General features: G+C 45.1%; 1 protein-coding gene across 7 annotated transcripts in view; it reads right to left on the bottom strand.

The window, feature by feature from the left end:
- The window catches only part of ELAVL2 (ELAV like RNA binding protein 2), a 159,898-nt gene extending 148,935 nt beyond the window's left edge, over positions 1–10,963 (bottom strand). For 2 of the 7 annotated variants that reach the window (XM_028712028.2, XM_028712029.2), the window contains exon 1: positions 10,827–10,963. In XM_028712028.2, the coding sequence (XP_028567861.2) occupies positions 10,827–10,840 (14 nt within the window). In that variant the 5' untranslated portion in view covers positions 10,841–10,963. The remainder of the gene's footprint in view (positions 1–10,826) is intronic. The other 5 variants (XM_028712034.2, XM_028712035.2, XM_028712026.2 and 2 more) reach the window with 3 other exon arrangements.
- Positions 10,964–12,180: the final 1,217 nt, after the last annotated feature.

Below are 12,180 nucleotides of genomic sequence, written 5' to 3'. Positions count from 1 at the left end.
CACTTTTTTTTTTTGACCACTTACATTTCTGCAATTAGGAAAGTGGTTTTTGCAGTTAGGAAAGCTTGACAAAAAAAGAGTGGACTTTGCCTCGCCTCAGGCGAAGTTTTGCAGAAGGCAATCAGGATGAATGCTCAATAAACAGGCCCTCTAAGTTGCAAAGGGAGAAGAAATGACAGTGTCCCTGAACAGACCCAAAGTACATTTCTCTCACGACTGAGCAACTGCAATGAGTCCCCACTTGGGGAGGAACAATGAGCAGATCAGAGGGTCATGTTTCGAGATGGTCCTCTCTTCTTTGAGAAATCAAACACTAGCTGTACTTAATTCCTTTAAAAAAAAATCTGCATGTTGTTCTGTCTCCCAAGTTTATTTGACAAAATGGAGGAAGCCTGTTGTGCTCTAAACTATTCTTCACTTGCAGGGCACTGTGACTATTTTCGGGTGAGATTCAATCACACACTTGGAAAGTCAGGTTGTACGATTATAGCTGATTGGGAGGCCTTGCACACACACACACACACACACACACACACAGAGAGAGAGAGAGAGAGAGAGAGAGAGAGAGAGACTGCTAATCCCCCCCAAAATCAGATAGGGAAAGAAATTGGCGAGTTAGATCATGTTTGCTTTGATACAAACAAATCAGAACGGAGGCTTGGAAATAGCCAACACCATCTCATCTCCCTGCAAGCAAATCCGGATGGGTTGTCCAGAAATACTCAAAGTATCCCGTCTGCCAACCCTTGCATCTCCTTTCTCTCCTCTGACTCCCATAATGATGCGCTGCTTACTATAATGAAACTTCCAGCAGAGCAGGCAGGCAGGGAGATGTGTTGCAAAACATCTGTCAGTCTGCTATCATAGCCATATCTCTGAGGTTGGGCTTAGCAAATTCTCTCTTCTCCCCTCCTTCCCTTTCTTTCTTTCCAGAGATGCTGAAAAGGGGCATCTGTCCTGCAGTATTCTTGGCTGGCCTACATTCTAAGCTGACTCAGGGTTCTCTAGTCTCCAGTGGAAAGGTAACTGGGCTATAGGCTACAGTTCCTCCTCCTGGAAATTCCCCTTTAACACCCCCTGTTAGCTCAATAAAAGCAGTGTTTAAATAACCAAAGTGCCTTCATTGAACTATACTTGCCATTTCCCTCCCGCTTCTTAGTGAGATAAAATAGGGATAATTACAAAGAGGGATGAGCAGGTTTAATGAAAGCCAGTTTCTTTTTGGTATATTCCTGAAGCAGCAATCATCATCTGTTTGGCTTTTGAAGAGCAACAATTATAATCACTTAAAACCCCCAAGGGGAACAAAAATAGAATTTAGATTAGCATATAAAATATACAGCTGGATTGGGCAAGCTTGCAAAAAAAAAAAAAAAATTAAAAACAAAAAATTTGGGAAGATCATTCTCATTTGAATGCTATTCAGTATCACAAGCAAAATGAGTTCGAGAGGATTTCACATGCATCTTTCTCCCTTTAATAATAAAAAAAGGAGACAACATTTTGAATGATTTTCCTAAATAACAGGACATGCAAAGCAGCTGAGCTTAGAAAAGATGCCCCAAGGCAGCAAGGCTATATCAAAGTGACAGGAAGTAGCTCAGTGGCAAAGCACATAGTCTGTTGCAAAAGAGTCGCAGGTTCAATCTCAAGCGATTTCAGGTAAAGCAGGGACCCAGCTGCTAGATGACCTAATCTGTCCTACCATCATACAAATCCATTTTTAAAATTAAGAAAGAGACCCCTTTGGGCTGACCTAAAGGTGAGTCGTGGGTCTGAAAAAGGTAAAGGCTACTGACATAGACATGACTCGACAAGGTGATGGTCTGACTCCATACAAGGCAACATCCTATGTCCTAAGTACAAACATCCCTGGGTGGATGTGCAGAATAAAAATGCAGGACATAATTCTGGACGTATGGCAACCCTGATTTACTCAGAAGTAGAGGATACTATGACCAGTGGAGCTTACTCCAATGAAGTGTCTATCAGTGGGCAGCCTAAGTTTCTAACATCTTCTAAGGCGGTGGTTCCCAACTGGTGGTCCACGTATGCCGGGGGGCCGGTGGTCTGCACAGCGGTGGAGCAAGCCAATTGGGCGCCTGGGGCGGTGCATGTGCCCTGTGCCCAGAGGTGCGACCAGCTACCTGTGGGGCGGGGTGAGCTGGGGCAGGACGCTCCGTGGGGCCTATGAAGAGCCTGCCTGCCTCCTCCCACTCAGCTGCCCTACAGCTGGGGGGAGGCCGCAGGTGGACCGTTTAGGCAGCACAGATCCTGTGCGCGCCCAAGCCACCATGTCACTCCCAGGCCCCACGGTGAGTGACGCCCACCATTTTGTCACCCCCCTCAGTGGTGACACCCGGGGTGACCCGCCCCCACTGCATCCCCCTTCCTCTACCCCTGGGTCTGCATAACCCACCCAGGGGGTTCTGTGGAACCATTCACATAAAATCAACATTTCAAAATTAGGGGGTCCATGGCTTGGCTTTTGAAAAACGGGATAGGGGGGGTCTGCAGTACTTGGCAAATTGAGGCCCATGCATAGTAACTAAGAAGGCAATCATTAAGATGGTCTAGAGCAGGCATAGGCAACCTTTGGCCCTCCAGATGTTTTGGACTACAATTCCCATCATCCCCGACCACTGGTCCTGTTAGCTAGGCATCATGGGAGTTGTAGGCCAAAACATCTGGAGGGCCGAAGGTTGCCTAGAGACCAGGGTGGCGAGCATTCTTTTTTTTTCCAGCTGCATTCGCTCGTGGGCAAACTTCTGATGGATACATGACAGGGGTACTTTGGGACAGAAGCAGGCAGGGTAACTGATGTGACTCTTGCAGTAAGTGAACAAACATATAGGTTGAGATCCTGTTGTGTTTAGGGGATCCTCTGTCTCATTGCACTGTTCTGTTTCGAGCAAACAACTGCATGGGAAAGATGCCGTGATAATTCAGTAACTGAATGGCATTAGTTTGCAGTGAAAACTATGCAAACACACACACACACACACACACACACACACACACACATTTTGTCTTTTTATAAAGTAAACAGTAATCAAAAAAGTTGTGTTTCAGAAAGCACTTAGCTGCCACTTCGCTTAACATTAAGGTCTTATTAAAAAGGGCACAGCAAGTTCCTTCTCCCTCTTCCTCTCCCCCCAACCCACCCTACGCACATACACACTTCTTTTCCTGGGCTCCCTTGGCCATCTGTTTATTTATTATTATTATTTATTTATTATTTCATATTTCACATGCACAGAACAATACGATGCACTGTAGCATGCAAAACCCCATCAATGCTTGCTCAGTTTAATGTGAAATCTAATTGCCTGCTTGCTTAGAAACAAACCAACAAAAAGTGTGGGGAGGAATTAAGTGCAAGGACATCATATGCTGGTGGGCAGGGAAATTGAGAAAACTGGATATCCCTCTCCACAACATGTGTCCAAAACAGCATGGTTAGCATAGATGACCGGGCTTGTGCTTGTGCTTTCCTACATTAAAGACATCGCTGCATTCTTAGAATGCACCCGCCAGGACGTCAGAGCTGGGCATATTTTTAGAAGAAAATGCTTGACTTGCTAACAAATGGCAGTCAAAAATAGATTCGCCCCTTCCCCTAAAGAAGCACAACATTCTCAACCAGCCACTCCTTCCGAAGTACAAGAACCCCGTTTTGCTGATTTGCCTCTTTTTTAGGGTTGCTGAAAAAACTTAAATACATGACCATGGGGCAAGACAGCTCCTGCATCTGCAAGAGTTGGGTATAAGAGAGCATTTTAAGCAGCTTATCGTTGTGGGGTAGGGAAAGCTGTGCTTGCTGGAATCACTTCTTCGCACAACACCCACCTCCCTTGCTACCAGAAAGTTCAATGGAATTTACCCCTGCAGTGTGTATAGGTCTGCAGTCTAAGTTAATTTTGTTTCTGGTTCCAGAATCGGAGGCATTTAGGGGGGTGAGGAAAAAAATCCTGTTGTGAACCCACATGTGATGGAGTCGTCTGCATTTGCCAGCCTGAGCTCCTTTTGGGAGAGAGGGTAGGGATGTATCAGAGGAGGGTGGGATATCAATTCAATAATGAACAAAGTGGGATGCCAAGTTGTCAGCCATCTCACTTCTTTTCAGGTAGACATGGCTAAGCATCTCACATATTTCTTTTCCTTCCATGCTGGCCATTGGATGTATCAACTCATAGGCTCGACACCATGGGTAGGCAAACTAAGGCCCGGGGGCCGGATCTGGCCCAATCGCCTTCTAAATCCGGCCTGTGGACGGTCCTGGAATCAGTGTTTTTTTACGCAAGTAGAATGTGTCCTTTTATTTAAACTGCATCTCTGGGTTATTTGTGGGGCATAGGAATTCATTCATTCCCCCCCCCCCAAATATAGTCCAGCCCCCCACAAGTTCTGAGGGACAGTGGACCGGCCCCTGCTGAAAATGTTTGCTGACCCCTGCTCTACACACTGAGCGACTGGGGAGAGAAGCGTTGCACTTGGATTTTGCTTGTGGGCTTCTCACAAACATATTTGCTTTTTCATAGGCTGCCAAGCTAACATCTCAAATATTATAACGAGCAGTTCTAACATCGACTCACCTGTCTCTTCCAGGATATGTGCATGGATCATTGGAAGGTGTAAGTATCTTTTGTCACGTCTCCTTTTGCAGGGGGTGGGACTAGTGGCCCTAGGGGTCCCTTCCAACTCTATAATTCTATGATTCTGTGATCTGGTTGGCTACTATGAGAACAAGATGTTGGACTAGATGAGCTGGTGGCCTGGGCCAGCAGGTCTCTTATGTTCTTAAGGTCATTTGCAATTTGCCAGAAGAGAGGAAACACAGCAACAGTAAAAGAGGTCAAAGGATATAGCACCTATTTGCATGATATTTGCAAGGTCTAATTTATATGTATTGATGCCAATTTGGAAATTATTGCTATAATTGAAACAGAAATACAATGCAGCTCGCCATAGTGAACAGCTGACTTGTGTTTCTGCTTGGTTTCCAAGTACGTTTCCGAGCACAACTCAAAGTGCTGGTGCTGATCTTTAAAACCCTAGATGGCCACGGCCCAGTAAACCTGAAGGAGCATCTCCACCCCCATCGTTCTGCCCGGATACTGAGGTTCTCCTTCAAGGGCCTTCTGGTGGTTCCCTCACTGCAAGAAGCGAGATTGCAGAGCACCAGGCAGAGGGCCTTCTCGGTGGTGGTGCCTGCCTTGTGGAACACCCTCCCTTCAGATGTCAAGGAGATAAATAACTATACAACTTTTAGAAGACATCTGAATGCAGCCCTGTATCAGAAAGCATTTAATGTCTGATTTTATATAAGCAGCAAGCCACTCAGAGTGGCTGGGACAACCCAGCCAGATGGACGGGATACAAATAATAACATTAGTAGTAGTAGTATAATTATTACTATGCCATTCAAAGTAAGAAAATCCCTTGTCTTAAAAAGAGGGGAGTGTGCTATCTGCCCTTTGCTGATAAACTTTGCTGATATACCGGTACTGTTGTTATTATGAAGCATGAAAGATTACCACAAAAACCTTTTTTTAAAAAATATGCTGTTGTTTAGCTATTTATTCTTGAATGTATCAGATGCTATTAGCCATGCAATAAGAAAAGAAAAGAAAGGCACAATATCCAAACCTTTGTCTTAACCCCCACCCCACTTATCAGGTTAACAGCAACTCCAAGGGATGGAAAATAGGCATGAGCCACAGATGTCCCCCCTCTGAACACTACTTTCCCCTCCCCCCTGATTTTGTGGTTTATTTTATTTTATTGACAAAGTAATAATAAAAATAAATAAATAAAAATAAAAATGTGCAGCCTACCCCTGAGACCATTCCATTGTAACTATCCAACCTCTTGCGATGGTTTGACCCGTTTCTGTTTTAACAGTACAAATTCTACAAATACCTGCCATATCTCCTGTGAACACTATTTCCCCACTCAAAACCAGAGCCCCACACGACTTATTTAAAGTTGCTGCTGTTTTTTTTAAAAAAAGTCAGATGATCATTATCACCGATCTCTCCTACATGGTAGAATGCCTCCTCTGAGTTCTGTATGCCTTTGCAAACAGGAAACCAAAGAGCTGTGTTAATACGTTTCCTGTAAATGGAACAGGAACAAATTTCTTGAAAGAATTACGTACTTTGAGCATGGCATCCTGTAATGCAGGGCTGAGAACCTTGTTGCCCTCTACATGATGCTGGACACCCAGCCAGCCCCAGCCAACATTGCCAACAGTTGTAGACTTAATCTTTGCTTTCCATTGCCATTTACCCGCAACATTTACATTCCCCAACACCACCATATTTACATTCACATATGTGTGTGTATGATGGTGGATGGTGTTCTTGAAGCTACCAGCATGAGTTTGATCAAACTGCAGGAGGCAGTGGAGGACAGAAGTGCCTGGCATGCTCTGGACCATGGGGTCACGAAGAGTCGGACACGACTAAACGACTAAACAACAACAATGTGTGTGTATGTGTGTGCAACACCCCCAACAACTGAAGATCACACTCCATATATCTGATGAAGTGGGCTCTAGTCGCTTAAATAACAATCAAATGTGTTAGTTGTTTTTATTTTTGGTATGTATTTTCCACTTTATTCATAGCACTAATCTAGATCATCAAGACATGGCAACATTTCTACGTTCCCTAAGTCAATGAAAAAACTGAAATAACGCAATCTCCTTAAGCTTCTCTTCTTCACTCGTGCTTTTTAGGTAGGAGGGGAGGGTTTTGAAAAAGAAATTTTAGAAAGATGCAACCATACCCTTTTTTGTTTCTGCTGCTCATTTTGGCTGCCCAAGCATCTGTTAGGAGCATAGGGCTGGTTTTTCTTTCTGGTTGGTGAGTTGCTCTCCTGGGTACTGAAACGCCTTTTTGTGCAACTGCCGCACAGGTGTAATTGCAACACTTGCACAATTCTGCAAACCTCCCATTTTTGGACATGATAAATCACACAAATCTCACACTCCTTTTACAAAAATCATAAAAAAGGATTTCACAGTTTGCTTGTCACTTCCTCCTCAAGAAATAATCCCCCCCCCCCACAATGAGTGCACCATTTTGTTCTGTTTTGGCACATGCAGAATAAGGGTAAGTTTTGGCTCCTTTCCCACACTGTTGTATAAGAATTTTCTACAGCTAGGGATCATCTCAGGGATAGTTTCCTACACCATGATTGCCATGTAACACCAAGGGACGCCCTTCTTCATCTGACCTCCCCTTAACAGTATATTGAAGCTTTTGTACTTTGAGATAGCAAGACGCCTTCCCCAAAACTTGCAAAACTTGCACGAACAGGAGAGTAGCTTCCTACTTACTTACTTACTAACCAACTAGCATCAACATCTCAACTAACATCCCAATACTGGATCAAGAGAGCTTGGTCCAAGAGGAAGGACCTCCTTGAGGTTTCGTTAGTAGTTACTGACAAAAACCTCATTCGCAGTTCATATTGCCATCACTTGTAAACACTATTTGTTGTTCCGAAACCAAACAATGCCCTCTTTCTTTGTCAGTACAGTGGTACCTCTGGTTATGAATGCTTCTGGTTACGAACGCTTTGGGTTATGAGCTCCGGTATCCGGAAGTAGCTACTGCTGGTTGCGAACTTTGCCCCAGGATGCAAACAGAAATCACACATTTCCGGCGCACGTGCAGTGGGAGACCCCATTAGCGAAAGCGTGCCTCAGGATAAGAACAGTTTCAGCTTAAGAACGGACCTCCGGAACGAATTAAGTTCATAACCAGAGGTACCACTGTAGATGCTAACAAGAAGTGGAGAAATATACAATGCAGTCTGATGTGCTCCTCACATGTGCTTCCTGTCTTGCAATAATCACAAGGAGTATATTGCCTTAGGAGTATATGTGTATACTAAACATGTACAGTGGTACCTTGGTTTGCATACATCTTGGTTTGAATACGTTTTGGATTACATCAAAACCGGAAGTGCGTTTCCCGGTTTGCAACCTTGTTTTGGATTACAACCCCCCCCTTTTTTTGGATTACAAACAATTTTTGGGGGGAGGCCTCATTGGTGAAAGCGCCCCTTGGGTTACAACCTGTTTTGGTTTGAAAAGGGCCTTCCAGAATGGATTATGGTTGTAAACCAAGGTACCACTGTATACTAGATTTTCTGCTCCAGAAAAACTACTCTAGGGACCATAACAACAACAACAATAACAACAACAACTTTATTGTTTCTAACTCTGGACATTCTTACAACAGAATATTAAAAACATGATAAAACATCAAGCAATGCAGTGTTCAGTTGGGGGCAAAGTTCATCTTGGACCAGTTAAGAGTTTTTCTGATGGATAAGGAGATGTGATCAATGTCAAGGCCAGATGGCAGACCTTTCATGCAAACCTCATCCCTTTCCAGCCCTTTCTGGGCCTACTTTGGACCCACCCACCCCTTTTAAAGGAAAACAATGATAACCAATTTTTGGAGGCAACTCTGGCTTACATAGGGTGGTATTCTGAGCAGACCTCTTGAAATTTATAAGCCAAACATTATTTAGGGCCTAAAGGTAAAGGGTAAAGGGACCCCTGACCATTAGGTCCAGTCATGGCCGACTCTGGGGTTGCGGCGCTTATCTAGCTTTATTGGCCGAGAGAGCCGGCGTACAGCTTCCGGGTCATGTGGCCAGCATGACTAGGCCGCTTCTGGCGAACCAGAGCAGGGCACGGAAACGCCATTTACCTTCCCGCCGGAGCGGTACCTATTTATCTACTTGCACTTTGACGTGCTTTCAAACTGCTAGGTTGGCAGGATCAGGGACCGAGCAACGGGAGCTCACCCTGTCACGGGGATTCGAACCGCTGACCTTCTGATCGGCAAGTCCTAGGCTCTGTGGTTTAACCCACAGCGCCACCCGCGTCCCTCTATTTAGGGCCTACTTTTGAGTAAAACTGAAGACCACTCACATGTGCCTTCTGTAAAATGGAATCAAAGGTATTAAGAATTTTTCAGCATAACACTATTTGATTTCTTTTTTTCCAGTGAGGAGCACAGCGGTCTGTTTTCGAGTTGATTTCACTTAGAATATAGGGTGATACAACTTCCCAAACAGAGCCAGCCCAGCCATGAGGCAAAGTGAGGAGACTGCCTCAGCCAGCAGGATCTACAGGGGCAGCAGATCTGGCCTGCAATGAATGCATCAATTACAGCTGCTGAAAAAACAATAATAGCAGCAATAGGATGCAATATGAAACAGAGTCCAGCTCCCAGCTTCTTGCAACCTGCCTCCATTGGGGTCAGAGGGAGGTGGGTAATTGCAGCCTAATTTCTCAGAGAATCAGTACTTGAAATGGTGAATTTTGGCTTTAAAGTATCAATCACCTAGATGCATAAAGATGCAACAAAAGGAACAAGGCACTGAACTAACTTCTTCTTAAGATGGTGTTTCTCAGCTGCTTTGAATATGTCCCTCTTTCTTAACAGGTTCTGTATTTCGGGTGGCCAATATTTCAAAACCAAGCCCTTCTCCTATGCTTTTTCTCATTATCTTGATACACACACACACTGAAAGATGGTAAACATGGTCCTATTGTTGACCCCCCATTTCAGTAATAAAAGTGTAGCTGGAGAAGCTGCCAATCATCCAGAAAGATAGCTAGCCTAGCCTTCTCTTGAGTTTTTTTACAGCAGCTATATCTGCTTTTTTGAAGCATGGGCATCAGTCTTATCTTTCCTAAAATATGCACTTTCAGCTGCTATTAAAGGCACAGGGGCTAATGAAAACAGTGAGCCGGGAGAAAGATGATTGGCTACACCTCAAACATAACAGCCAGCATCAGCCAATCTGGTGCTCTCCAGATGTGGCTGGACTCCAACTCCCATCAGCCCCTGCCAGCGTGGCCAAAGGTCAGCAACATCTGGAGGGCACCAGATTGGCTACCCCTGATGCAGACAAACTGCTCCTCTTGAAAGACCCCGCCCCCGATGCAACTATTAAGGCAGAGCAGCCCTGGGATCCTTTCCGACGCCTCCCCTCCCCATTTAATAAGATCATATTTTATCCACCGGTCTGCAAGGCGAGGATGCAAGTTTAGATGTTGCTTCCCTGTCTCATGTTTAGGGACTTTTCCTTCCCTCCGCCTTTCAGCGGTCGTGGAAGGCTACTAGGCAGCAGGTCTACTCGGGAGTAAGGCCCATTGAGTCCAATGGGACGCGTCGGGTTGCAGCTGGAGCGAGAAGCTGCGTGGTATTTAGGTAATGCCTTTGGTGTGCGTGTCAATTTCTCTCTAGCGCTGAGCTAATTCCAGTTGATGGATGGGAGGGTTAAACACACACACAGACCAGACGTGCAAGCGAGAAGAAGACGGGTCTAGTTTTTGAATGGGAGACGGAGTTCCATTGTTCTTGGGCGGTGCTAGTTATGACTGGACTCTGTTCTCTCTGGGGCAGAATTCAGAACACAATCCTCAGGTTGTGGGTCTGATTCTGGACTGAACAGAGACATACACAGAGATATGCAATACATATATCGTATATGCAGATATATATATATTTGCACATATATTTTGCAAATATTTATGCAAAATCCTTTGGCAGGCAGGCAGACTGATTCTACAGCCTTTGCCTTGCTTCGCAAGAAACAGCTGAAGTTTTCCCCAGTATCGCTTTCTGTGCACTTTAAAAGAGCTTGGGTGGTTATTCTGAAGCAGTCCCACCCCCCAAAGCCTCTCTTACTCCCCCCCCCCGCTCTCCCAAGAAAACACGATCCGTGGTTCTCTAATGCAAAAGGAAAGAGAGAGAGAGAGAGAGAAACTGTAATAATAAAAGGGCACTTACCATTGCAAGCTCATAATGCTTTGTCACAACCTTTACATAAAAGAAGTCTTAAGAATTTTCTAAGCGCCCGATGCTGGGTGTACCATAAGGGTAAGTAGGGAGGAGAGAGCAGCACTTGAAAGTCAATTCTATAATCATCTCCAAAACAAAAGGAGAGATGGGTGACCAATCAGAAAGGAAGCAGCAGACCACCCCTCTTCTTTCTCCTCCCCACCCCCACCCCCCCAAAAAAAGACCAGCCAGAAAGCATTGGGGAGACAGATCCAAGCGATTATCATCGGGAGAGCGCCTGGTTTTGAAGAATGATACTGAGAGAGAGAGAGAGAGAGAGAGAGAGAGAGAGAGAGAGAGAGCCCAGTCACTTGTATCCAAAGGCAGAAGAGCGGGGTGGGAATAGTCTTCAGCAACTGAAAGCCCATTTCGGTTCACTATCTCTGCTGTAGATTTCCGGTGATGGATGGTTTTCCTTCAATGAAACCCTTTCTGAAGGCAGGCAGACAAGAGAACGTCGACCCTTTTCTCTCTGTGCGTAAAAAGCATACACTCCACTTAACTGTGGTGTTTTGAAATGCCACTCTCACATTTTTTTGACATATACTTTTTTTTTTTAAGTGTATCCCTAAAAATGTAATGTGTAAATGAGATATATACATGTGTTGGAAACACATGAATCATGCAGGTTTGAGCCTGGTTAACCAGGAGTAGTTATCACTTGATGGCTGCAGCTTCTCCAATATACCACTTCAAGTGCAGGGTTTCTTGGCAGGCTCTGTTCAGATATTCATCTGACAGTGGTCATGCAATGGTTCACACATTTTATGGACAGCTGCATGTGTGAACTGATTCCACTGAGGTGATGCGAAAGGTCTGTCTGTCGCGTTATAGATCCGTTCTCACATGCAAAGATCCCTTTGACCCTGCATCAAGTGGCAATGTGCATTCTTCGGTGTATTCAAGGGCTGAGAAGTCAAACAATGTACACACACGCAGCTGAGAACTCAACACTTTCTCTCCATGCTTAACCCACCCACTTTCAACGGACTCTGAGCTTCATCCCAACACTTGTGACGTCATAGGTAAAGGTAAAGGGACCCCTGACCATTAGGTCCAGTCATGACCGACTCTGGGGTTGCGGCGCTCATCTCGCTTTATTGGCCGAGGGAGCCGACGTACAGCTTCTGGGTCATGTGGCCAGCATGACTAAGCCGCTTCTGGCGAACCAGAGGAGCGCACGGAAATGCTGTTTACCTTCCCGCCAGAGTGGTACCTATTTATCTACTTGCACTTTGACGTGCTTTCGAACTGCTAGGTTGGCAGGAGCAGGGACCGAGCAACAGGAGCTCACCCCGTCGCG

Source organism: Podarcis muralis, chromosome 17, assembly GCF_964188315.1.
Source record: "Podarcis muralis chromosome 17, rPodMur119.hap1.1, whole genome shotgun sequence".
Classification (NCBI taxonomy): domain Eukaryota; kingdom Metazoa; phylum Chordata; class Lepidosauria; order Squamata; family Lacertidae; genus Podarcis; species Podarcis muralis.
Note: the sequence above shows the minus strand (reverse complement) of the source record. Positions and strands in the feature narration are given on the sequence as shown.